The 27,500-nt window shown below is 44.6% G+C and overlaps 2 protein-coding genes and 1 long non-coding RNA gene across 9 annotated transcripts in view; 1 reads left to right on the top strand and 2 right to left on the bottom strand.

Moving 5' to 3' along the window:
- Positions 1–4,341, bottom strand: part of LOC145656944 (uncharacterized) — an 11,813-nt gene extending 7,472 nt beyond the window's left edge. The window contains exon 1 of the long non-coding RNA XR_014122615.1: positions 1–4,341. This exon is cut by the window's left edge and continues 6,180 nt beyond it. This is a non-coding gene — a long non-coding RNA (uncharacterized LOC145656944).
- The window catches only part of rorb (RAR-related orphan receptor B), a 26,478-nt gene extending 6,995 nt beyond the window's left edge, over positions 1–19,483 (top strand). Inside the window, exons 1-10 of one of the 3 annotated variants that reach the window (XM_081710435.1) lie at positions 6,758–8,429; positions 10,750–10,835; positions 11,197–11,338; positions 11,799–12,221; positions 13,137–13,258; positions 15,321–15,453; positions 15,590–15,697; positions 15,818–15,928; positions 16,632–16,744; positions 17,167–19,483. In XM_081710435.1, the coding sequence (XP_081566561.1) occupies positions 8,402–8,429; positions 10,750–10,835; positions 11,197–11,338; positions 11,799–12,221; positions 13,137–13,258; positions 15,321–15,453; positions 15,590–15,697; positions 15,818–15,928; positions 16,632–16,744; positions 17,167–17,325 (1,425 nt within the window). In that variant the 5' untranslated portion in view covers positions 6,758–8,401 and the 3' untranslated portion in view covers positions 17,326–19,483. Of the gene's footprint in view, positions 1–6,757; positions 8,430–10,749; positions 10,836–11,196; positions 11,339–11,798; positions 12,222–13,136; positions 13,259–15,320; positions 15,454–15,589; positions 15,698–15,817; positions 15,929–16,631; positions 16,745–17,166 lie in introns of those variants that run through there. The other 2 variants (XM_081710439.1, XM_035525848.2) reach the window with 2 other exon arrangements.
- A 1,826-nt stretch (positions 19,484–21,309) lies between these two features.
- trpm6 (transient receptor potential cation channel, subfamily M, member 6) overlaps positions 21,310–27,500 on the bottom strand; it is a 27,876-nt gene continuing 21,685 nt past the window's right edge. For 4 of the 5 annotated variants that reach the window (XM_081710420.1, XM_027027896.3, XM_027027899.3 and 1 more), the window contains exons 26-39: positions 26,913–27,500; positions 26,583–26,659; positions 26,349–26,463; positions 26,180–26,220; positions 26,010–26,074; positions 25,799–25,824; positions 25,151–25,201; positions 24,893–24,958; positions 24,296–24,585; positions 23,949–24,031; positions 23,605–23,810; positions 23,451–23,502; positions 23,005–23,114; positions 21,310–22,055 (exon numbers count right to left, since the gene is read on the bottom strand). The exon at positions 26,913–27,500 is cut by the window's right edge and continues 353 nt beyond it. In XM_081710420.1, the coding sequence (XP_081566546.1) occupies positions 21,988–22,055; positions 23,005–23,114; positions 23,451–23,502; positions 23,605–23,810; positions 23,949–24,031; positions 24,296–24,585; positions 24,893–24,958; positions 25,151–25,201; positions 25,799–25,824; positions 26,010–26,074; positions 26,180–26,220; positions 26,349–26,463; positions 26,583–26,659; positions 26,913–27,500 (1,838 nt within the window). In that variant the 3' untranslated portion in view covers positions 21,310–21,987. The remainder of the gene's footprint in view (positions 22,056–23,004; positions 23,115–23,450; positions 23,503–23,604; positions 23,811–23,948; positions 24,032–24,295; positions 24,586–24,892; positions 24,959–25,150; positions 25,202–25,798; positions 25,825–26,009; positions 26,075–26,179; positions 26,221–26,348; positions 26,464–26,582; positions 26,660–26,912) is intronic. The other variant, XM_027027900.3, reaches the window with a different exon arrangement.

The raw sequence follows: 27,500 nt of genomic DNA, 5'->3' as shown, positions 1-27,500 counted from the left end.
GTGTGTGTGTGTGTGTGTGTGTGTGTGTGTGTGTGTGTGTGTGAGCATGTATGAGCTCGTGTGCGTGAGTGTACAAATGTATGGTAGTGAATGTGTGTTTGTGTGTATGAGAGTGAGTGAGTGGGTATGACAGTGTATGAGTGTATAAGTGTGTGTGTGTGTGTGTGTGTGAGAGAGAGAGAATGAGGCTGTTCCATAACAGTCAGATGTGACACTATCGTAGCACCCTGAGGCCAGTGACTTACTAACCTACTTAAACAGTTTAAACAACACATGTAGACACAGACACCCACGCCCACACACACCAGTCCACACACACCATTCCACAGCGTGGCGTCCCACTGTAGTAAGAGTCCATCTTCAGATGTTTAGTGCTGTAAGAAGAGTTTTGTCAGTATTAAGATCACATTCGCAAGAAAAATGAGCTTATTACCTCTCATAAGTAATCACATTCACATCAAACCTACATATCATTTAAAGCTTAAGGAGGAATCATCTCTTTCTGTTCTTGGTGTATGTTGTCAATACCACAGTGAAGCTTGGTTAATCTGAATAGTATTCTGAGTAGTGTCTTGACTAGTATTCTGAGTACTGTGTTGACTAGTATTCTGACTAGTATTCACCAACACAGCAAAATGTTCATCTGTGTCCAGCTGGGAGCGGGTAAAGTTGTCCAGCTTCTCCCTTTGTTCGTGTAAACTGACCAGACTAGACCACAGGTCTCTTCATTTGGCCAACGACTGCCACTCCGAACTGCAAGGACGTCTTTGTAAACGAACGTGTCGCACAGGATGGCCCGCTGAGACAGTCTGGCTCACGGCACCTGCCGCCATGTCTGAGAACTGCAGTTCTAACGTCTTGTGACCCAGATTGAGGAAATGACTCGCGGTTTACAGGTCATGTAAGTGTTACGGAGGTCAGGAGGTCACAGTGATCATGGTTATTTAAATGCTATCCTCTGGTATATTAGAACTCATGTATGCGCGTGACCGTGGACTCAATATGCCATTCAGCATCTGGTTTTCACACTGTTTCTATTATACAGTTATAAATGAACATCACACCAGAACATTAACAGTGTGATAGACTTTCATATTCTTCAAATATTGGACACCAGCCAGTAGGCCCTTCCGTTGGCTTAGTAAGACAGCACAGCACAGATCTGCATTGGTAGAGAAAGCCAATCACAGCACAGATCTGCGTTGGTAGAGTCTGCCACAGATTGTGCCAGGCCAGTGGGGGAAGGCCTTGTCAACAACCACCCACAATGCATCCGATGTATTCAGTGAGGCATTCCCTGGTCACAGGAGTTCAAACTCCCATAGACATGTATGCACCTGCTCACGGTGCAGTCTCCACAAAGACACACACACACACACACACACACACACACACACACACACACACACACACACATGATGGAGGGAATATTACCCATAATGCTTCATGTTTGAGCTTAAATAATTGTTTTATTTAAGCTCTTTTATCATATAATTTTATGATGTTAATGTGCAAATAGGGATCCTTTAGTACTTATGATAATATTAAATAATTAATATTAAATCATTAATATTCACCAACATATTTAATAAGTCTGTTTGGGTAAAACTGTAGTCACCAAAAAGGCTACTAATACGTTAGTTACTACTATTCGCCCTGTCCAGCGACACGTCCAGGAGTAAAACACTGTAGGACTTTGCAGACAGTGCAGCATTAACACACTAGACGTGTGATCTTAACACATCCTGCTGAGCACCCTTCAGACTTGCCTTGTAGGACTCAACATGCTAATGCTTGTATTTGTTGCCTGGAGACCCATCACGATAGATGAGGGCCCCTAAGCGTGTGGGTCCTTGCCAAAGCCAAACATCTAAATCATGGATGAGCACCACATGTCGGTCCAGGCCGAGCCCCCTTCGGGTCTTACTTTCACAACCACCACACCAAGCCATGTCATTCTAGACACACTGCCGCCTAGTGGTTCAAGGCTGCCATTGCAATCCTGAGAACAGCCTATCAAAACATCATTTTGGATCCGTTACTTTAACAAATCACGAACAAAGTTTGTTGGGGTTTTTTTTGCACTGTGGAAATAATCTCACACATTGCCACCACTAAAGCCACTCACTGAAATATTCATACATAGTTCATTAGAATATTCATATATGTCTCATTTGAATATTCATATATGGCTCATTGGAATATTTATATATGGCTTTAGAACCTCACAGGGCAGACTGCCCGATAACAAAATATCAGATCCAAATACATTCTCACTGACACTCAAGAAGTTCAAGGTAATCATGCTGTCATGTTTCATACTACAGCACTGACATATGCTTTGAACCTTCAACATCAGTATCAAATTAACTATTCTAACAGTCCTTCAACATTTAAAACACGGACAAGACTAATTAACTATTCTAATGAGCTAGTCCTTCAACATCAAAACCACAGGCAAGACTAATTAACTATTCTAATGGATTAGAAATGGTAATTATGAATATTGATTAGTTTGAACATTAGAGAGTTGTCACTATATCGTCACTATATTGCTGCTACCATGGACATGATATGACATCTGATAATTGATGCTTTTCATAGAATTCTTCTGTGCAGAATGTGTGTGTGTGTGTGTGTGTGTGTGTGTGTGTGTGTGTGTGTGTGTGTGTATTTTTAAGTTGCAGAGGTGCTCATAGCCACTTTAAAGAATCTAATTAAAGAAATCTTTAGAGAGAAAGTCCTTCTCCTGAGACAGGAAAGAGCTTTATATCATCAGGAATCAATTACTACAGTCCACATGCTTCCTCCCAACCTCTCACGCGCACGCGCACACGCACACGCACACGCACACGCACACGCACACGCACACACACTCCCTGTTTCCGAAGCGAACTCCCTGAAATAACGGCAACTCTCACATCCATTATAAGCCCCAGCGTGCAAAGGCTAATGCTAACAGCAGAGCACTAGAGCAGCTCCCGGCTAACAGCTGGACTCGCTGGTGGCTGGAGAGGAGGTATTAGGCGTCGTCTGTCCTCGGCTAAGCCCACACGGCTGAGCTCATGTTAAGCATGGAATCGCAAACACTGCATTCCCAGTCTTACATAACCCACGGATAACCCCAGCCTCCGCGCCTCACGGACCTGTCCGCTCCTGCTGCCAGGGTGCGGGTCTGTCCGCTAACGTCACCAGGGGGTTAACACACTAATCATGATGGCTTTCACAGTTAAGCGCCACATAAAAGCGACTTTTGCCATTGTGCATATTCGTAAATCTGGCCCAGCATGAAAATAAAGGGGTGAAGATTGTCTCATGACAAAGATTTCAGAAACCATTTAAAAAATCCTTTATTGTTCCAGTTCACCTTGAGAGTTCATAAAAATGCAATGCAGAGCCCGATCTCCAGAACCACCTGGTTGGGGTTCTAATTAACTCCCGTGAAGTTAATTTTATTCCTCCTGGGTTAGATCTGATTCTGCTCAAATCATTAAAAACACCTTTTAAAAAAGATTTAGCTAATGTGGACACTCATACGTCAAACATTCCCGCTAAATATATTGGGTATGGACCCTATACATTTGAAGAGAAATAAGACTGCAACAACACTACAAGATAATGGGAAACAGAAACCTTTAAACAACTGGAGCATTTTTCCTGCATAGTACAATGCTCCATAGTGGGAGTAAATTCCCCCTTAGGTTTCCATTTGAAGATTCAAGTAGCCCTGTTTAAACCCTGTTTAATTCACTATACTTCACTTGGCCCCAGTGCAGGTGCCAAACCATCTTCCTATCACCAGGTTCCCCAGGTGGCAAATGAGCAATACTCCGCTTCTGGCGCACCCTTCTGACATTCATCCAGCCCACATTCCGCTGTGGAATGACGACCTTTAGGACCTTGTCCAAAACTGTGTACCGGGATACAGCCAGAACTTGGAATGTCTACAGTTCTGGATGTCTGTGGTGGTGGTTGTCTACAGTTTTGGCTGTCCACAGTTGTGGTTGTCTGCGGTTGTAGTTGTGGCTGTCTGTGGTTTTGGTTGTCTACAGTTGTGGCTGTGTGTGGTTTTGGTTGTATACAGTTGTGGCTGTCTGTAGTTGTCTATAGTTGTGGTTGTCTATAGTTGTGGCTGTCTTTGGTTTTGGTTGTCTATAGTTTTGGCTGTCTGTGGTTGTGGTTGTCTACAGTTAGGTCACATTTGGCCCGTAACAGAAATGCATGTGGGTCATGTGTGAGCCAGAGTTCAAATGCCATGACAAACATTATATCTCCCTGCCACAGCTGGACCAGTTGTGGCCTGTAATACACTTGCCAGATCCATATTTGGCTCAGAATATTCTGCTGTCTGCATTTCCTCCATATTGTTGGGACAAAGAGTTTTATAGGCACACTTTTTTTTTTTTTTTGGTATGTGTGTGTGTGTGTTTGTGTGTGTGTGTGTGTGTGTGTGTGTGTGTGTGTGTGTGTGTGTGTGTGTTTCTGCAAAACCAACAACTGCTGACATTACTGACAGAGACAGCGAGTTGTTACTTTCTTTTAGGGGGCGAGCCTCAGTGACATCACATCCTGCCTGGTGATGGTGGTGTGGTGGATCACTGTGACAGCCAGACTATACAGGCCTCCTACCCACATGCCCAGGGAGGCAACAGTCGTCCTGGCAACCATGACACGCTCACGGCCGTCGCCTTATTTCTTATGACAGATCTACGTGTGTAAGCCCTCCGGACATTCCAGCGAGCTCACTCCCACGTACCCCTACTGCAGCGGCACACGCAAACCACTCCAGGCTGTCTTTTTAAAGCCTGTGCTCAATAGCCCTGTTCCTCTTCAAGGCAACAGTGACAGAAAGGAGGCAGGACACCCAGATCTCCAAAACACGATCCATCATTTAGCCATCTTGGCCTAAACAGAGCACAGTCTGGTTCATTTGCTGTTACCATCAGCCGACGTCCTTGTGAAATTAGTCCCGGGACAGTCGCTTTTCAGCTGACAGATTACAGCATCAGCTGACGCGATCCCAGGCACGAACACGTATCGGCTGTCAGCGTGGCCGAGCTTCGACCAAAGACACTCCCGCTTTCAGAAGGTTAAAAATAGTCAAACGCCTGTTATGGATGGTTTGGACTTGACATGCTTTTATACAAGACCGCTCTGTGTGTGTGTGTGTGTGTGTGTGTGTGTGTGTGTGTGTGTGTGTGTGTGTGTGTGTGTGTGTGTGTGTGTCTGTGTGTGTTTGTGTGTGCCTAGCCATGTGTGTGCTCACCAATAGTGCGTTCTGTTCATTTGGCCCAGTTTGGCTTTGGCGCTGGTCAAACTGGGTCAGAAGTGTGTCCAGTTCAGCGTTCCTTGATGGGGGCCAGTTGCACAGAACTTGCAGTTCTCTCTGTTACATGAACCCCCCCCCACACACACACACACAAACGTGTTCCATTTTTATATCCTGGCAACAACTCTCAGGCCTCTCTGCTGTGCAGCAATGACTTTATCTCCTGCTAACTTTTGTACTTCTGTTCTTTGGTAGAGGACGCGAGGACAGAGCGCAAGGCCATTTGCTTTTGCTTCGGTGATAAATCAGTTACTCCACAAGTACTTCGGCGTGTCGCGCACCGGGGGCGGAAAACCTCGCAACGTGCTGTCATTGTGACTGGCTGCGTCATAACACGCCTTTCTGGGCATTTTTTCATGGGTATAGTCAGTGCTTCTCAGTACACTAAAGAAAAGGATACTCGCAACACAGAGAGGATACTCTAAACACCCGTGGGTATGCAGTAAGGGCAACAGTAACTAGTACCTGGAGTCCGGCCTGTCACATTAGCTGTATGTGTTACCTTCTAATTTTTCTTAAATAGTAATTCTGCATAGCAATGACTGATGAAATACTGACACACACACACACACACACACACACACACACACACACACACACACACTGAATTGCCCCAGAAAAATTTAAAGATATCATGCATATCATAAATCATAAAAATGTATTAAAGTATGGTGATATTACATGTTTGCTGTATCACGCAACCCATGTTAAACCATAGTGTGCAGACATGATTTTGGATGAGCTGAATTTGTTTAATATAAGTAAATAAAATAAAATAAAATAAAATAAATAAAATGCTTGCATACAACATGGGCCACTTACTCATCTGGTCTATACCCTGTACCTTCTCCATACCCTGTCTGAAGTGCACCACACCTCCAAATAATAAATGCTTCATTGTTTCTTTATTTATTTTTGCAATTGATGCCCTCTGTGAGATGCAAAATGGTAGAGGTGGGAATGGCAGAAAACGGATCTCATTATAGATCTATCTCATTATAAATCTAGCTCTTTATAGATCTATCTCATTATAGACCTAGCTCATTATAGATCTGTTTTATTATAGATGTAGCTCATTATAAATCTGTCTCATTATATAATCTAGCTCATTATAGATCTAGCTCATTATAAATCTGTCTCATTATAGATCTATCTCATTATAAATCTAGCTCTTTATAGCTCTATCTCATTATAGACCTAGCTCATTATAGATCTGTTTTATTATAGATGTAGCTCATTATAAATCTGTCTCATTATATAATCTAGCTCATTATAGATCTAGCTCATTATAAATCTGTCTCATTATAGATCTAGCTCATTATAGATCTAGCTCATTATAATCTGTCCCATTATAGAGCTATCTCATTATAGATCTATCTCATTATAAATCTAGCTCTTTATAGATCTATCTCATTATAGACCTAGCTCATTATAGATCTGTTTTATTATAGATGTAGCTCATTATAAATCTGTCTCATTATATAATCTAGCTCATTATAGATCTAGCTCATTATAAATCTGTCTCATTATAGATCTAGCTCATTATAGATCTAGCTCATTATAATCTGTCCCATTATAGAGCTATCTCATTATAGAGCTAGCTCATTATAGATCTATCTCATTATAGATCTGTCTCATTATAGATTTATTTCAGTATAGATCTGTCTCTAAAGGGCATCCACACATCAGAAAGACACAAACCTCTTGCATCTCGCTGCTCTGGTGTGTGTCCCCACCTCTTCTCATGCATGCAGCGTTCATGGGATGGCGAGCAAACCTTCCTCCCAAGAGCACAGCCTGCAGCAGGTGGTCCCAGGCACCCGCATTTGCTCACCAGTGGCATGTTCTGACGCATGAAGCTTTGCCAGGGCGCTCGAGTACAAAGACATTTTGTGTCCTATGCAGGGTTATAAAGATATTTTGTGTCCTGTGATGGGTAATAAACACATTATGTGTCCTGTGAAGGGTTATAAAGACATTTTGTGTCCTGTGATGGGTTATAAAGACATTTCTTTGTCCTGTGAAGGGTTCTAAACACATTTTGTGTCCTGTGAAGGGTTAAAAAGACATTTCTTTGTCCTGTGAAGGGTTCTAAACACATTTTGTGTCCTGTGAAGGGTTATAAACACATTTTGTGTACTGTGAAGGGTATATAACTGCTAAAGCTCCCCAGGTGCTTGAAAGCCCCGCATGTTAGATATTATTTAAACTGATGAAGTTGATTACACCGATTATGTTGCTCTGATGATGCTGACACATCGTACACTACCGCTGAATAGTCTGACCTCATGCTGCTGACTAGATTGAGCTGATGTTTAACTGAGTTGCTCTGTAACTAAGGGTCCATGTGGCGTCCATTCCCCCGGGGATGAGAATAACATTGTGACGTCTGGACCTGACGGTCACAGAGGGTGTGCGCATATGCACACACACACACACACACACACACACACACACACACACACACACACACACACACACACACACACACACACACATACGCATTTAAGATGGCACACACTACGATAGACAGGGTAGGGAAAGATGAACCGAGCTCTCATCTGAGTGTATGAATGTGTGTTAATCCCATTAGATTACTCAAAGTGAACGTCCATTATATACATGTTGTACTTACCCATATGTTGCCTAAGAAGTACAAAAATATATGCAAATATATGCACGTGGTTTTACACCTCTAGTGAGCAGTGCATTTGTAACAAGCATCATATAAACATATAAACAAGCGTCACACACCCACACACATGCAAAAGCGCTTGCGCGCGCGCGCACACACACACACACACACACACACACACAAACACACACACACACACACACACAGAGTAGGGCTAAGCCAGAGCAGAGCAGCTAGCCATTCTGAGCATACAGTATATTCTCTCATAAGGATTATCAGTGCTCACTTACACACACACATATACACACACACACACACACAAACAAACTCTAAAGTCTAAAGAAGAATACAACCACACACTCTGAGAGGCGCGAGGATCCCAGTGTGCCGTGTCTGAGGTGTAAGCGCATGTGTAGGTGGCTGCTATCCACCAGAAAATGAAATCGGATGTCGGAGGTAAGCAAAGTAGGTCTGATTTGTTTTCCTGTGCTTGGCCTATTTTTAGCAAACTGGTTTGTTCAATGTCTCCCCCCCCACCCCCAAACAACATTCAGCTCAACAAAACCTCAAATTCTGTTTACTAAATTTGATTCGCAGTTTCTGCTCCAGACATCGTCACACCTCATTAACCACGTTGGTTTCTTTTTTTGGAAACAACTGGCCATTGATGTGTGTCAATACTTTAGGAGTGAGAACTCTGTGGAGTTTAAGGATGAAGCTGATGTGTGTCACTACTTTAGGAGTGAGAACTCTGTGGAGTTTAAGTATGAAGCTGATGTGTGTCAGTACTTTAGGAGTGAGAACTCTTTCTGAAGTTTAAGGATGAAGCTGATGCGTGTAACTAATTTAGGAGTGAGAACTCTTTCTGGAGTTTAAGTATGAAGCTGATTTGTGTCAGTACTTTAGGAGTGAGAGCTCTTTCTGGAGTTTAAGTATGAAGCTGATGTGTGTCAGTACTTTAGGAGTGAGAACTCTTTCTGGAGTTTAAGTATGAAGCTGATGTGTGTCAGTACTTTAGGAGTGAGAACTCTTTCTGGAGTTTAAGTATGAAGCTGATGTGTGTCAGTACTTTAAGAGTGAGAACTCTTTCTGGAGTTTAAGTATGAAGCTGATGTGTGTCAGTACTTTAAGAGTGAGAACTCTTTCTGGAGTTTAAGTATGAAGCTGATGTGTGTCAGTACTTTAGGAGTGAGAACTCTTTCTGGAGTTTAAGTATGAAGCTGATGTGTGTCAGTACTTTAGGAGTGAGAACTTTTTCTGGAGTTTAAGTATGAAGCTGATGTGTGTCAGTACTTTAGGAGTGAGAACTCTTTCTGGAGTTTAAGTATGAAGCTGATGTGTGTCAGTACTTTAGGAGTGAGAACTCTTTCTGGAGTTTAAGTATGAAGCTGATGTGTGTCAGTACTTTAGGAGTGAGAACTCTTTCTGGAGTTTAAGTATGAAGTATGCAACAGGGCCCGGACCCCCAGGGCTGGACTTGTAGCTTGGCTGCAGCCTGCTCAGCGGAGCCTGCCAGCTTTCCTTGCGGTGGCGGCAAACTTCTGCAGCGTCTGTCTTCCTTCCTCCTCCTCCTCTTCCTTGTGGAGCGCAGGCTCTCCAGCACGGCAGAACGGTGGCTGGAGCATGGAAAGATTAATTTGCGAAACTGCTGCATCAGATAAGCCAGTGGAAAGCAGGGGGAAGATCGTGCGTAGAAATAATTCAGGATTAGATTGGGCGACTAATCTCTTTACAGTGAGTGTGCAGTCTCAGCATACAGATGGGTCTGTGTGTGTCTCTCTCTCGCTCTCCCATCTCCTGTCCCTGTGGTTCTTCCCATACCTCTTTTTTCCTCATGGTTTTAATTTTCCTTTCCAAGCGAAAGTCTTAGATAAGGAGCACCAGCCCGGCTTGGTGTCTTTTGGCGACGTCAAACGAGAATAACTCCACCTTTGGGTTTTGAGAGTTCCCTTCTCTTGTACTGTAGGATGTCTTTTAAGGCCTTTGAACACTTTACAGACCTAGGAACTATGACGAATCTCAAAATACAACAGTTTTGGCAACATTTTAGTAGTCTACTTAAGGACATTCTAAAACATCAACAAAGCATACGTACCTTCTCGCTGGCTTTAAGTAGTCATTTACAAATTCTTACATGGAAGGTCAAGTTTGTATGCTTGTGACCATGTATTTTTAATGCGATGTGTTATTATTTATGTGTTTCATAGTATAGTATGTGTTTTATACCTTCAAACTATCGTGTGTGAAAATATAGCCTTCAAAAGCTATTCTGAATCCTTAAGAACTGATCTCGCAAGTTCTTCCATTTTGTCTAAATAAGATAAATAAATTACAGTCAATTCCAGCCTCGACGTCATGTGTTCAGAAGGCCTGCGGTCTCGCCAGCTGCCCGCCGTGGCAAAACAAAGCCGACAGCGAGCCGCTTCCGTGCCCGTGACGCCTCTGCCCATCTTTGCCCAGCAGGACCCGCGCCCTTGGCTTTTGTCAGAAAGAGCCACCCGTGTCCAAATGATCAGAGAGGCAGGGTGTGGGGCTCTCCAGAGCAACCCTCTCTCTCCTCCAGGCCTGAGCAAGTGTAGGCAGTCGGGGGGGTTGGTCCCCCGGGGTGGGTCGAGCTGGCTGCATTAGGAGCTTGAGAGAGCGGCCCTCCATTATGTCATGTGTCCTTTATCTACCAGCGAGCGATTGTGTAACTCCCTCTATGACCCTCTCTGCTCTCTACCTCTCCTCTCCCTCTTTCTCTCTCTCGTTCTCTCGCTCTCTCGCTCTCTCTCTCTCTTCACAGCCCAAATTGAAGTTATACCATGCAAAATCTGTGGAGACAAGTCCTCGGGGATCCATTACGGGGTCATCACATGCGAGGGGTGTAAGGTGAGAGAAAACGTGACTTCCTTTTTTTCCTGTCCAGCGCCCCCCGTCCAACGCGGATCACGTGGCGCAGACCAGGTTCTCCACTTTAGCCAGTCTGATGACCCCGATCTAATCTCCAAGCAAAAAACTTTAATCGGGGATACGCTGCACCACTGGGAGCTTTACAGCAACTGAGTTTAAGTTTAACCTGGGTCCAGTCTCTTAGGTGCTTTTGATACAAATAACCAGTAACAAACCTGTTTTATCTGCGGTTGGAGTCCTGGCTGGGCCCCACCATGGGCGCCGTGGGACACGCAGCTCCCCGGGAGCTGAGGTGCCCGGTTCTAACCTCCGCCTCCGCCGCCGCTATGCTCTGCCACAGGGCTTCTTCAGGAGGAGTCAACAGAACAACGCCTCATACTCCTGCCCCCGCCAGCGCAACTGCCTGATCGACAGGACCAACCGCAACCGCTGCCAGCACTGTAGGCTGCAGAAGTGTCTCGCTCTGGGCATGTCCCGAGATGGTGAGGAGCAGGGCAAACGTGACTTAGCTAGTGTTTACATACTTTGGAAATATGCAAACACAATAATAATTATACTACTACTACTAATAATAATAATATTAGTGATATTATTATTATTATTATTATTTTATGTGCTTGACCTTTTTTTTTAATTTTTATAATACTCAGCAGGGCATAGATTAACCTTGTGTTTGTTTCACCAAGCTTTGTCTTCCTTTCTTTCCCTATCACTGGTGGGGCAGTGGTAGCTCAACGGTTAAGGTACTTGGCTAGTAATCCGAAGGTTGCCAGTTTAAACCCGCCCACTTGACCCTTAATTGCATTCATTCTGAAGCTGTGTTCAGACAGAAGTGTAAGTTGCTTTGGATAAACGAGTCAGCTAAATGTCTAATTTTCTTACTCTCTTCACCTTCCCTCTCCCTCCTCTCTGCCCATCCCCCTCAATCCGTCTCCCTGCCAGCTGTGAAGTTCGGCCGCATGTCCAAGAAGCAGCGCGACTCGCTCTACGCCGAAGTGCAGAAGCACCAGCAGCGGCTGCAGGAGCAGCGTCACCAGCAGACAGGCGACGCCGAGGCGCTCGCCCGTGTCTACTCCTCTGGCCTGCCGCCCAGCGCCCTCGGCGCCCTCAGCCATGAGCTGGGCGCCGCCTACGCCAATGGCCACGTCATCGACATGCCCAAGGGCCAGGCTGACGGCGCCGGCACCGGCTACTACGGAGTGGACTCCACGCAGGCCAGCCCGGACCAGTCGGGCCTGGACATTTCCGGCATGAAGCAGATCAAACAGGAGCCTGTCTACGATCTGACACCTGTGCCCAACCTCTTCCCCTACAGCTCGTACCAGGACAGCCAGCTAGCGCCTGGGGCAGCCATGGGGGAGCTAGGTACTTCTTCTCGAGCCAAATGTTGTTAATAACCACCACCTGGGATGACTCGGTCCTCCAGGTCAAAACAAACAACGCACAGCTAGAAGATCTAATGATGTCACTAGCTTAGCTGTCAGGAAGAAAGATTCTTCTTGTTAGCTGCTGTGTCAGAAGCACTTGCTGGTCGTTTTCTACGTGGTTTAGCCCATAACACAATCATCTGAAAGTCTAGTCTAGATAGCACAGGCATGAGGCACCAGGACTGCCTGGCAGGTCAAGGTCATGGAGGAGCTCCAATCCTGGAGGTCCTCCATGTCTACCTTGCTTTTTTTCCCCAAACCATCACCGCACCACGGACATCCTTCTCTGGTCAAGGAGAATGACTGCAGATTCCCTGACGGGAGCTGTGGTTTCTGTTCCGTAGATGTAGTGCCCAGAATGCCTTGTCACTCATCTCACAAGTGCTGTGGAGAGGTTTAGGGTATTGAGTTTATATGAAACCCACCAGGCAATGATCCCATCCTGCGTTCAGGATCTGGAGCCAGCTCAGGAATGATCGTGGACGCTAGGTATGGTCATGGGTGTTATTAGACGTGGGATATCTGAACCTTGTCATGGTGTCAACACCATGGCTGGAAGCTCTATAACGCGTATTTACATACAACTCATTGTCACCATTGGCTTGTTCATTAGGGACGAGCAAAGCTGTTTTGTGTCAACATCAAAATGTGCTATACAAGTACATTTGAATTTTGAACATCAGTTAGGGTATTGCCAGTTTATAGTGCTCACTTAGATATTGATATTAATCCAGGGCTCGAATTTTGTTCTGAAGTGCTGTCGGCAAAAGACAGCATGCAGTGTGGAGGAAACTGGTGATACTTCCCCCATTAACTGGGCCTCTCTGCCTCTCTCTCTCTCTCTCTCTCCCAGACCGGATCGCCCAGAACATCATCAAGTCTCACCTGGAGACATGCCAGTACACAGTGGAAGAGCTGCAGCAGCTCGCCTGGCAGACGCACTCGTACGAGGAGGTGAAGATGTACCAGAGCAAGGTGAGAAAGACCGTAGACTGGCCAGCGCCTGGCCAAATAAACGCATTCGTTGGCATCGGGACGAGCGAGCCAGTCCTGGGTCAGCGCTGCCACTCGGAGGCCTTCGCCGAACACTGCTGTTTGCTTGTGGTTGCGGAGAGTGCTGACGGCCCGCAGGGACACTCACAAGACTTGAAAGATGTTGACGTAACCGGCACCACACGTGCACAGACAAGGATCATCACAAACTAGCCACCAGTCGATGACTAGGAAGGCGGAGCCAGAGCAGGAGGGGACTAGTTAGGACGGGTGGGACCACAACTACCCTCTTTTATTTCCAGACATGTCCCATTGAATCAGACTTCACAGCGGAATGGCAAAAGTGGATCATGAGTTGATGTTAACTCTGGCGTCAGATGGCACTGTGCTGGTGCAGAACAGATTCAGCACTCCTTTTTTTTGCTCTTAGAATGACTGCGATGGATCTAATGTGGTCAAATCTGGAGCTCCAGTTAACTTGCTCTTCCTTGATTTATTCCTTCTTTCTTTCTCCTCAAATACATTCACCTTCACCTCGACCAACATTCCCCTGTAGAACACAAACCTGTATAGTGCAGAATTAACACAGTATTCCTGAAACTGTTGTCTAGTCTGGTGCAAAAAGAGAAACATATACGCACTTCTCATCCTTCTTTAACTACAGCCTAACCTGTTTAGACGGTCGCTAAAATATACTGGTGAACTAAAACATCAGCAGAACACGTTCCAACCTTTGACTATGCCTCTTTTCCTGAACTGTGTTCCTCTCCATTTCCACTTCTGGTTCCATGTGTGTTTGCGGGAGAGAATGAGAGCACTAGGGATAAAGAGAAAGAGGAATACTGGGATTAACTGCACATTTGAGATTAGAGTTCATTAGAGTATGTCCCCTGGCTAAGGCTTAACAAAACATGACTTAAATAACAGATCTTATCCAGCCAGTCTCAGCTGTAATACAGATTAGAGAGGTACGTGTGTGTGTGTTTTGAGAGAGAGAGAGAGAGAGAGAGAGAGAGAGAGAGAGAGAGAGAGAGAGAGAGAGAGAGAGAGAGAGGGTGGGGACAGAAACACTTCCTCATGTCCCTGTGTCAAATGGATTATGGATAATTACTGAAGTCCTCTGAAAAGGCACCTATGAAGATTCTTCATAGGACAGAACTGCTAAACGCACAAAGCCGTTTGCTGATTTTATCATTTTTACTACACAGATGTGTCACAAATGGAAACTTCACAAACTTTCTTTGTCATTTTCTTTGCATTATGCACTCAATTAAAGGTTCATATAGCAACGTTTGCAGGAATAGTGCCCAAAAAATGCACATGTGCCCATCAAAACATAAAAGTCACTGCAGGCCAGTAAACACGGTTGATCCGCACTATGTTAGCCAACTCCTGGCATTTATTTTTACTTCATTAATTTAGAATAAGCAAAACGAGAATAATGTTTTGGGGAAGTACTTCTTTAAAACATTGGTCAAGAATTGAAAAAAAGAAATTGAAACTAAAAAAAAGAAATTTACAAAAGAAATTAAATGATTGTAGAAGATTCAACCAGCAAAGAATTCACCAACATAAAGGCAAATACATACATTACAGTTTTAATAGGTGTGGCCTTACAGAGATTTGTTAACCTTATGAAATAAAATTACAGTGCAGTAAAACGTAATTGTACTGTGGCCTAATTTTTATTTTTTGACTATGTACTACAGTGAACTATAACAGAATGCTATGGAATATTCACATTAAAGAGCAGAACAGCAGCTTTAACATGAGTGGAATCGCATTAATATTGGATGAACTGTATTTGAATTCTGTACATATATCCAAATGTTTATGTTTTGTTTTTTTAATCCATGTGGGCTGCCTGACTGTAATGCAGGAAATGTTCAGTGTTGTCCAACTGACACAGAGCATCGTAGCAGCATAGTCACTCAGGGTTTTGTCTCTTAACGTGCATCATCCATCCTGCCAAAAACAGAAACACCAACCTTGTGTGTATGTGTGTGTGTGTGTGTGTGTGTGTGTGTGTTTGTTTGTTTCACAGTCGCGGGAGGTGCTGTGGCAGCAGTGTGCGATCCAGATAACCCATGCCATTCAGTACGTGGTGGAGTTTGCCAAGCGTATCACCGGGTTCATGGAACTCTGCCAGAACGACCAGATACTGCTGCTCAAATCAGGTCTGAAGCACCGCGTGCGCAACTGTTGGCACCTGGAAATGCTTTCGAGTCAAGCATTCCGTTTAGGACTAGACTGACCCCCCCGAGCAAGCCGGTAGAGCGCGAGTATCAGTCTCGGTCTCTCTTCCTCCGGCAGGTTGTCTGGAAGTGGTGCTGGTGAGAATGTGCAGGGCGTTCAACCCCCTCAACAACACGGTCCTGTTCGAGGGGAAATACGGCGGCATGCAGATGTTCAGAGCCCTCGGTATTGCACCTCTCCCTTCTATCCTCTCTCGCCTGCAGATCTTTCCAGTCTTTAGCCTGTTTTAGATTTTTTTTAAAGCATGGCATTCTTACTTATTCTCCTCCTTTTCCTACTCTGTAGGCTGCGATGACCTCGTCGGTGCCGTGTTCGACTTTGCCAAGAGTCTGTGCGCGCTGCAGCTGACGGAAGAAGAAATAGCCCTGTTCTCCGCGGCCGTTCTCGTTTCCACAGGTTAGTCGTCCGCGTTGAAGGCCTGGAGGAACTGGAAGACCAGTTTTGTCGTTTCTCCCCATCCTGTTTAAGGGGAACTTCGCAGCAAATGCAGGGAACACTGGTTCCAATCCAGTTTAAAGAAATGGCCTTTACCTAGAGCTCTTTTAGCTGCCAGTTTGCCGTCTCCTACTGTTTATATTAAGATACAGTGCTAAGCTACGATTTATTCACATGAGGTTCCACAATGTGGGTGCAATTTTCCCAGTTTCTTTAGCACAATATGGTGCATCCATTCCGATAACATCTGAAATGCAGAGGAGACCACTGTAAAAGGACTATCTGTGTGACGGGATCATGTGACGAGAGCTTCCAGAAAGAGGGGACAAGCTACAATACCACCACACGAAACCCAACTCTCCAATCAGCCTCACATTGGTTGCCAGTCCAGTCGGAGAGGATATTCCCATTTGATGGCAGGTTTTGAGAGTGTAGCCTTTAACAGTAACTTGATAAAATCAGCACTTAGCGATCCAGGCAAGACTGAATACGCGAATGCTAACAACCCAGTGCTCCCGTGCCTTTGAGTTTGATTTCAAGACAGAGCATGGAAATTAGAACAGGTCCTATTTAAACATTATCAGTCACGTTTAGTGCTAAATAGATTTTTAAAAGCATTTTTTTAAAAAAGAAGCAGAGAAACTGATGATCTGTGTTTCCCCAGATCGTCCATGGCTAATGGAACCCAGGAAAGTCCAGAAGCTTCAGGAGAAAATCTACTTCGCCCTCCAGCACATTATGCAGAAGAACCACATGGATGAGGATGCATTGGCTAAAGTAAGTCTGGCCTTCTTCTGGATCTCCGTTTAGCCAAAGCTTTTTTGTCCCACGGGAGTCACCGTAGCTAGCTGTGGAGACTGCGCTCTGGTGGAACGTGAGGTTAAGTTAACTTCAAGTTAAGTGCTCGGGCTCCAAACATTCTTCATTTCGCTTTCCAATTCTCTGCATCAGGGGGCCTTTTGCTAAATTGGCTGGTGTCTTCCATGCTACGACACACCACATTTAACTAATCATGAAGCAGTCAGTGAGTTCGGCCAGGTGTGTTGAAGCAGGAAAGGCCGTAGTGAAAAAGAACAGCCACCTCAGCAGTCTTCTGACATCCTTCAGTCAGACATGTTTCACTGTCACCGTCACTTACACCATTAATGCGGCATTTCCCATGTGAACGATAACAGTTATGGTCATTCGCTTCTCTGCAGCTGATTGGTCGAATCCCCACACTGGCGGCGCTGTGCACTCTGCACACGGAGGAGCTTCAAGCCTTCCAGCAGTTACACCCTGAAACCGTCAGCGTGCTCTTTCCGCCACTTTACAAGGAGCTGTTCAACCCTGATGCTGTCAACATCACTCCCAAGTGACCCCTCACCCCCCCCACCCCCCCACCCCCCCAAAAAAGGTCACACACAGCCCCTTTCCACAAAGGATCAAGAGCACAAGCCAATGGGATGGGAGAACTTACTGGAATGAGGTACCTGTTGGCCGAGGAGGAGGGGACACCTACCAGCACCGGTCACCTTGACAACTTGCTGACGGTTGTTCTGGCAACAGCATCCAAGACATTAACCAGCTGCGACAGAGTAACAACTACAGAAATGTCCTGCACTTCAAAAAATACAAGTCCCATTTCACCGCTTCAGTTAAAAGAATGTATATATGCACCCTTAGAGATGGTGCTTTCCAGAACTGACCAGAAATGTACAGACTTTCGGGAAATTTAAGCTGTATTTTAATTGGGTAAGTTGGTTTCCTTGACCTTTCTTTTTTATACAATATTGTGATATTAAAAGGGCACATAGGCAGGATTCAGAGATGATGACACAGTCATTTCCTAGTTCAGAATGGTATTCCAGTATTAAATCTTGCTCTGTTTATATTTTAGACATAATTTATAAACAGTGGCCGGAGAGGCTGATGTTTCGTGTACATATTTCCTTCCTGTTTTGTTTTCTAGCTTTCGCCTGTATATAATCTGTGAAGTTGAGATGAAATTGTATACCAGGGGAAACATTTTGTTTGGCTCTGTCAAAAAGAAGAAGCCTTGTCTGGGCTATGTAGATATGTATAGATGGCACAACAATAATCTTAACTTTAGAAACTATGGAAATGTAAAGGATTTTCTAAGATCAAAACAGGAACTGACTATGGATACTTTCCCATAAGAAGATATAGAGTTATATATTTTGCAAATGAATATGGCTGATCTCTTCACTCATCGTTGCAATAATATCGTCCATGACTAATGGACTGCTATCGAACAATCAGTCAGGACAATGGAATACCCGAGCGCTTGTAGCTTTTTTTTTTACTCTCTCTCTCTCTCTCTCTCTCTCTCTCTCTCTCTCTCTCGCTCTCTCTCTCTCTCTCTCTCTCTCTCTCTCGCTCTCTCGCTTCTCTTCGCTTCTCTGCCCAAAACCCCTCCGTCAGGTCTTTCAGGAAACTGGCGCTGCTCCTGTCCTTACACTTCCACCAGATAAACACAGCGCTCTAAAACAGGGGTGACTCGGTGACCAGGTCTAATTTGCAAACCTTTCACAGACGTTTAGTTAGTCCTTTTAAGCGAATTCACTGTCGCGGGCAAACTTCCACTATCGGAATAAAATCACGGTACTTTCGCTAGAGTTGTGCCGCTCCCGTCAGCTCCATCGTCTGGTGTAAAGTGGTCATGATAACTGTCTTAAGCATAAAATTCGGAAATCAAGATGAGATGGACAATCATTTCGCTTCGTGTTCTTTACGAGGTCTGCGAATAGGAAGGTCTGGCCACGAACAGCCTTTGTCTGAAAGCAATACGAGCAGAAACTACGTCCACATGTACGTTACTGCCTGATAGTAAAGCGGTAAAGTACAAGAGAACAAACCCGACGCCGAACACCCACACGTGTTAAGCATTGCATTATTGGATTAAAATCAATAAGTCAAACAAATTTGTTCCACTAGGTGGCGATGCTGAGAGTAAAACGCCCTTCAATTTGAGGTAATCTGTTTTGAACAGGACCGAAAGCCATACCATCAGTTTCTTATTTTTTCTTCTTCTTAAAAAAAAAAAATCTCACCACACGAGTTGTGGGCAGACTAACATAGGCAGGCACTAGGTGCGTTGTGCAATCAAAAACAATTTTTTTTTCTAGATTTAGAAAAAAAAACAAAAAACAAAAACAAATGAAGGAGTCAAAGCACTTAAGAACTACACATTGAGTAACTACGTACTGAGGGGACACAAAGCCCTGTATATGCTTGAATCTTCTATATTGGACTACTGTCACTCCGTCAGTTAAGGTTCTTTCCAAACAGAGGGAGCTGTAAGCACTCCCTCTCTGCTCTTTCCTGTTCAAGACAATCACTTCTGGATGCGCCCAGTAAGCATCCGTCTCAGGGACTTCACCTTTGTTATTTTCTGTAGAGAAAGACACCTATTTTAAAACATTCTGGCGGAAAAAAAGAATATATAATTGGGGTTTCTCAATGACTGCATGAAGCGAGACCCACCCAGACAAGGCTTTGGTCTGTGTGTGTGTGTGTGTGTGTGTGTGTGGGGGGGGGGGGGGGGGGGGTAGAGAGAGAGAGAGAGAGAGAGAGAGCGAGCGCATATATGTGTATAAAATGTGAATCTTCTTCTAAAAGGTTAAATAACATGAATTTGCTGTATGAATTTCTAGCCGCTCCTCTGCTTCTTAAAGGTTCAGAAGAAATGCTACCTGTAAATACTGATCTGCCTCAAAGCACTAGCTATGGAGCAAGAGAACTCAGAGAATAGAGTACTGTAATTATTATTACTCCTCTCCTGCAAGGACACGCATCTCTACGTAAGTTAGTTTATTTATAGAGTGTATGATTACACTGGATAAGCTCCCTTGGCATAGCTACGCTTGTTAAAAGCAGCAAGACGGAGGGGGGAAAAACGTCGCTGCCAAAGATGGAGCTTTTGTCGTGGTTTAGACGATGAACTGCAGTCGTGTTGTAAGCGAACGGTTCAACACTGTTTAGGTACTTTAGCAATAACCGAAAGCGTTCGCTTTGGTCATGTTTGCATTGTAAGATTATTTTTTTATTTTGTTATTATTCTGATTATTATTATATTACTATTAGTCTATTGTTGTTCAGTTATCCTTGCATGCTGTTTCATGATGACAAAAAAAAAAAGGAAAAAAAGCTTTTGTGTTTGATCATGTGATACTTGGGGAGGGGTCAGAGGGGTTATTATATCACAAGGTGTGTGTTCGGTGTGTAAGACTGAATACCACTTACCTGCCCATTCTGTTGTCACACACACGCACACGCGGGTATATGAAATGAAAATAGCAGGCACGTAAAAAAAAAGGACACTTAAAGTTTTAATAAGTCCTAATTAGGGGTGGTAACTGCAACCAGCAGTAGTAACTCCTACCACAGCTGTCCAATAATAACACAGACTAACACAAAATGTAGAACAGTAATTCTGGCTTCACTGAAGCAGAGCAGATTTTAAACTGATCAGTACGAAATTTCCCAGCTTCACAATAAGCACCTCATATTTGATGTTAACAGTCGCTATGGTGGCTCACGTCTTTGTGGCCAAGGCCTAGTCTAACACTGTAGTGGACTCTGCAGGGTTCTTCTTTACCTGTTCGTCACACTCCAAATGCCCGACACAAAAGAATTATACGAGTGTGTGTGCGTGTGTGACATCTGGAGACAAAAAAACTGACATTGTGTAACTTCTCTTTTAATACTACCGATGCACACAATATAAGGGGAAACTTTTTTTTTGTCTTTGTTTTTCATTAACTTATGAATTAGAATGAGTCAGGAACTGATAAAATAAAATAAAAAATATTAGTAGCTTTTGTTACCAAAATCCTTAATGTGGTAACTGGGAAACTTTTTTTGTTGTTGTATTATAATGAGAAATGCACAAAAGGACGTTTTTGTTTTTTGCTTTTTGTTTTTTTTCCGCCTGTTTTCTGAGTGCCATAGCTTGGTTGGGAAGAAAGCGGAATGGCGCCGAGGAGTCCCACCCTCAGAACGTGTCGTTTCCGTGACCACCAGTCCAGAAGGGGACTTCAAAAACAGCCTCAAGTTCAGCCAGGCTGCTTGATGTTCGCAGCAACTGGGTCACGAGTGACTGAGGGATTCTGCACACATCCACGGCCACAATGGTGCAGGATCAGAGCAGGGGCAGGAGGCTTGGGGCAACAGGGAGACTTGACAACTGTGTGTGTGTGTGTGTGTGAGTGAGTGAGAGAAATAGAGAGAGAGAGAGAGAGCGCATAAAGGTGTATTAGGTACCATTCCAAAAAGGAACATGTAGCACTTTGTGTGGCTGGGCACAGATGTAGTGTGCATTTGTATGTGTGTGTGTGGGGGGGGGGGCATTTGCTCGCAATGCAAATTTGTGGCAAGCGCTCCAGTCAGTCAAGCTCCTGAAAAGTTCCTTCCTACTTTGTACATAGCAGGCAATGGACACACGCTATTGAAGGACTTACATGATTTTGAAGTCTATATTTTATTTCTTTTGTAGCTATTTCTCATTTCTTTGTGGGGGGTGGGGGTGGGGGTGGGGAATAAAGACAATTTTATGAATGCAAATTGTTTTCTCATTTATAGTATCAAACTACAATCATTTCTCTAGTTATTCTAGTCTCGTTATTGTTAATAAGCTTAAGTATATATAAACATGTACTGTATATAAAGTGGTATAAAACAATTATCAACCGGGAGACCATGTGTAGTGCTAGACATTCACACTTCCCACTTCCTTATGTTCTATCCAAATTTCCATATTAGTTTGGAATGACATCTGCACTACATTGTGCTCCGGTCTTATAGGAACAAAACGTTCCCACGTCCCCACGTTCCCATTAGACGTCTGACATTGTGTTCTTACACCAGTGGTGAAATCATGGGAAAATTCTCCAAATCTAAAAGTACCAGTGACATGTAATTTCTTCTTGGGTTCACAATCAGAAGTGTTAGGAAGCAGATTATGGGCTGAACCCATTCCCATAGCAACAAAAATAAAGATGATAATCCTGGGTCACGGGTCAAACCATGCTCACGTCCTCATCAGAGTCAGAGTTGGATTTCTGAAGACCACTGCATTTCCTTAAATCTGATGCACCAAATGCACACACACACACGCACGCACGCACGCACGCACGCACACACACACACACACACACACACACACACACACACACACACACACAGCACACGAATGATATTTCACATGGACACACTTTTCTTGATATCCTAAATAACATCTTTAGATTTATCATTAAAAATTTGTTTAGACTTTGTGTGCTTCTTGGAAAGGGGGGAGAAAAAGCTCCTTTGAAATATTGTGTGGCATAATTTTTTTGTTTGTTTATTAATTTTTTGTCCACACTTCTGAAGAAAGCCCTCCCTCTTGATTGGAAACAGGCATCTCCTCTCTTCCATGAGAGAGCAATTAATATCTAATCAAAGTCAACACTCTCTAACACACAAAAAGCTATTAAATATGTAATCAAAGACATCTTTCCACAAGGCACATAGGAAGCCAGGCCTTCAGCTTGCATGCCTTTGTCTTCACAGCAATGCAATCATTTCTGGCTCATTAGGAATTTTGCTTTGCTGCTGCTGTTGTTTTCATTTATTCTGGCTTGTTTTTCCCTGTTTGTTTTTTTTTAAATTGTTATTCACTGTTTAATTAATCTGTTTAATTAATGTAAAGGTCAGGTGAGGTTTGTTCTCTCTGGGTGAGTGTTTCTGAGATGGCTGATTGTAACTTGAGTGATATTTACCTGCACGTCTGGTTTCTCTCTCTGCCTCTCAGGACACAGTGAGTGCGTGAGAGAGAGAGAGAGAGAGAGAGAGAGAGAGAGAGAGAGAGAGGGGGGGGAGAGAGAGAGAGAGAGAGAGAGAGGGGGGAGAGAGAGAGAGAGAGAGGGGGAGAGAGAGAGTGTGAGAGAGAGAGAGAGAGAGAGTGTGAGAGAGAGAGAGAGAGAGAGAGAGAGAGAGAGAGAGAGAGAGAGAGAGGATGACAGACATACAGGGAGAACCAGCACCAGAGAGTTCACCTGAAAGCCCCAGTTTCCCACAGCATGAGTTGCAGGTGTGTTTGAGGATGAAGTGGTGGATGGCATCATTCCCCAGGTTGGCTGGCCCAAACACCAGGTCTTCAGATGAGCTGGAAGAGCCAGGGGGCAGCACTGAGTTCACACTCATCCGCAACGTAGCGCTCAGCACTGCGGCTTTAGGCCCCTCGACTGACGCCATGAGCCGCAGAAAAGATTAAGGAGTGGCCAAACTGTAACGTGTCACTTTATATCCCAAGAATCTTACACATGATCCCTGGAGCAGGGTTTCAGCAAGACCCATGAACAGAACAGCTTTTGTTAATAATATCAAATTGTTGTGTAACCTATCAGGTGATCCTTTGTGAAACCTGAAAATTGTAATACACAGTGACATCTGTATAAAAGCCTCCACTCAATTTATATTGTTCATTCTTTTGAAAACTAACCTCTTATCATCCACCCTGATCACAGAGGGGTCTGTCAGCTCCATGCCCACACCTGAAAAGCAAGTAACTTTAACATCTAGCATGTAGTAATTCAGGTTTAAAGGTTGTTGTAATAGGTGGGGGGTGCGGTGGGAGCAGAGCGGAAGATCGAGACCTTGCAAGTCGAGGACCAGCAGCTCTCTGCATGTGTACTCATATGTCCAGTGGGAGAAAGCAAGCACTGTCTCCTCCAGGCCACAAGAGGGCGCAATCTCTTCCCCGGTGTTGTTACTATACTTCATAAAGTCGCCGCTCATGTTCCTCTCAATGGTCAGCCACTCACCTTCAGCTGGCCAGTAAAGCAAGGACACATCCAGGAACCTGGTGAAAGGACGAACAAATATGCATGCAATGCCAAAGGGGCCAAACACTTCCCGGATGAACAAATATGCATGCAATGCCAAGGGGGCCAAACACTTCCCGGAAACGGTTGGAGGCTGTCGCGATGACTCCACTAACCTGAGAGAGTGGGGAACAGTTATGGGCTTGACCTGGTTGAAAACCTGCATGAGCTTTTGAGCTGCTCTCTGTTGCTGGATTTCCTACAGGACAACATTGTGTATGAACAGAATCAAACAGAGCACATAAACAAAAACAGAAAAATACCGTAGTTGGTAATGCCATAATCAATGATTCAATTATTACATAATGACAGATATAAGAGCCATTAATGTGAAGTCTCAAAAGCGAACTTCACAGAATATACACATTGATGATGCATATGTTAATGCCAGCAAAATTAATGCACTTTGAGCTTTTATCGATACAGATATGTATTATTATTATTATTATTATTATTATTATACCCTTAAGCAGAGATGAAGAGAGGTACTGTTGGGGAACTCTCTCTGCCATGTGCGCACCACCTCAGTCCTGAAAGCCTTCACCACATACACGCAGCCTGGCTTGAGCACATCTCCTTCGGCCCAGGTACACACCACCCTCAGGGCTCTGCGCAGACCGCCGTCCAGCGCCCCCTGGTGGGTAATGGGCTGCAGCACGGCAGTCTGCCCCCTTTGGCACCAGGAAGAAGTGCCGATCAGAGTGGACTCGGAGTCGGACTCCTCGAGAGTGTACACGCACACCTCATCTCCTCCTGAGCCAGGGTATCAGGGCAGTACATCTCAATGTCAGAGTGATGCCATTATGATCCAAATATTGCATTAAAAACTCAAACTATAAATAATAAAAATGAATGCTGTACTTCAACAATAAATGCTATATTTTGGATATAGATCATTTGAGCTGGTTTTGCTTGTCCTCCTACCCAAATCCTGCTCCACCCTTTAAATGGCAAACTGACCCCAGAACCAACTAGAGCAACATAAACCCAGGTGCCAGCTATTCTCAGTGTAACATCAGAGAGAAACAGAGGACATTTTGGCAGCCCAAATCCAACTCACCCAGCAGGGAGACAGGTGTGAATGGTATCGTGTGTGCTAATCTCATCAGGTTGTTCCTCTCCATTGCTAGAACAAGAAGAGCAAACCGAGTTACTGCAGAGCTCAGAAGGAGTCCACAGCAGTACCGGGCGATGGCTTTTAACTGAGCGCTGCTCTGACAGAACAAGCCAGAACACTCTAGAAGACAATAGAACATTCCAGAATAAGCTAGAACACAAAAGAACACACTAGAGCACAGCAGAACATGCTCCAGCTCACCTGAGTAATGTGGGTCCAAGTCTTCAGTTGATTTCAGCAATGCACCTCTTGCTAACAGCAGGAACACGGTGTGTAAAAATCATACACACAAAAAGACAAGTGAGGGCACATCAGACATGTGAGGACACATCAGACATGTGAGGACACATCAGACAAAGACAAGTGAGGACACATCAGACATGTGAGGACACATCAGACAAAGACAAGTGAGGACACATCAGACATGTGAGGACACATCAGACAGACAAAGACAAGTGAGGACACATCAGACATGTGAGGACATCAGACAAAGACAAGTGAGGACACATCAGACATGTGAGAACACATCAGAGATGTGAGGACATCAGACAAAGACAAGTGAGGACACATCAGACATGTGAGGACACATCAGACAAAGACAAGTGAGGACACAACAGACATGTGAGGACATCAGACAAAGACAAGTGAGGACACATCAGACATGTGAGGACACATCAGACATGTGAGGACACATCAGACAAAGACAAGTGAGGACACATCAGACATGTGAGGACACATCAGACAAAGACAAATAAGGACACCGTGATTCTAAATGAGCTTCATTAAACAAAATTTTAAAAAGCAATGAACGATCTGTGAAAACAAAAGTCTGATGTGTTGTGCACTTACCCTCGCCTGTTACCCAGCTCTGTACTCTGCAAATAGAAGAGGAGGAGTCATAACATTTATTTACTGTTTTGTTCATTTTTAAATTTTCTTTAGAAAAAGGAGCAATTATTTCAATATTCAAAAACTTTGTAGGAAAAGTTTCTAAAGTAGGAAAAGGTATGTATACTCTCTGTTTTGTTTTTTTTGCCAAGATATTTAAAATGCAACCTACGAAGACCTGCCGCTGACAGACTGGGACCAGCTGCTCCACGCAGACTGGCTCAAGCGTCTGGTGTTCTGGTGGGGAGCAAGTCACATTTAGTCCAGTTTTAATCCAGTGTCTACAACAGGAGAGGAGCGACAATCTGTATGAGTCTTGAACGCAAATGCATGGACACTCACCGGACCCAGTGACTTTTGTGAGAAATCCACTTGATCGAAGTCTAAGAGGGAAAAATCGATACAAATTATAAGCATAACTGAAAGTAACTCTAACTATTAATGTAAGGTCATGGTCATTCACATAGCAGTAGTGACAAAGGGTGGAGGCCTGGATCAGGAAGGGACGTACTCAGCTGGGTCAGACTGACGGACGATCGGAACTTGCGTCCAGCCAAGCCCTTCCCTTTTGCCCTGTTCTTCCGGCTGGACTCCACCGTGTGCGTGCACTTTTCAAACCTCCTTACCTGTGTGGGAGGAGGCACATTGCTCGGCGGGCGAGAGAAAGAGCTGGCGTATGAGCCGAGAAGAAAGAGATGAAGTTATGCTTTTAATGTTTAATTTAAAAAGATTAAAATTTTCTCACATTCTTTGCTTTGCCTTCCTGGATTTTTACACACTTCCTGCCAAATGATCGCTTTCTTTCCAAGGTTCGGGACAGTTCTGTCAGCAAGAAAACATACAACTGTATAAAGGTAAAGAATAGTCCACAAATTGCTTACACATTGCTCTGAAAAGTCTCAGATGTTACTAGTACAACAGGACTACATAAAGGTTCCACTCAACTTTCAATATGATACTAAACACGAATAGAGCACCAGGTATGCTGTTAGATTGGCACGTCACAACTCTGACACTGGAGAACTTGTTTATAGTACAAAGTACACCTTTAAATAGCCTGTTTAACACACAATACCTTTCTCCTCCTGCCCTGGAGGGGGCACTGTGTCTTCACCTGTAGTGCTGTGCCTTGGTGTCCTTGCTCTGGGCATGGCCAGGGTTTCAACACTGGCTGAGAGGGATCGGCTGTGCTCCAGCTGTTGCTCTGGACCGGCATAAGGCCACTTCCTGAACGGCCGCCGCTTGGCTAATTCGCCATCACCACAGAAAGCGGGGTTCAGAATCCCCATCCGTCTGCCCGTTTCACTCTGGGGGTCAGGCAGGAGAAAGACGTGACTCGAGGCCCTGGAGACGCTCCGTTCCTCGTCGTCATCTTCCTCTTCCATCGACTCCTCCTGGCTGGGACGCAGGTGGGACTCAGGAGCCCAGAGTCCTGTGGGGGAGCTGGGACAGGACGGCCCGGACGAGTCGCATGACATCCTGTCTCTCCATGGCACCCCCCATAGGTGAGAGAAAGAGCCGTGCAAAAGGCGGTTCCCTGCCGGCGAGCCTTCATATGAGTCTCCGTTGAGCCTACATCTAAAAACACTATCATCCCCATCCAAGTTTCCCAACACCCACTTGGGCTGGCTGTCCCATAGACCAGCACCGCCCCCTGGTGGCC

Source organism: Electrophorus electricus, chromosome 1 (genome assembly GCF_041902795.1).
Source record: "Electrophorus electricus isolate QZ-2024a chromosome 1, ASM4190279v1, whole genome shotgun sequence".
Taxonomy (NCBI): Eukaryota; Metazoa; Chordata; class Actinopteri; order Gymnotiformes; family Gymnotidae; genus Electrophorus; species Electrophorus electricus.
This window is presented reverse-complemented; position numbering and strand designations above follow the sequence as displayed.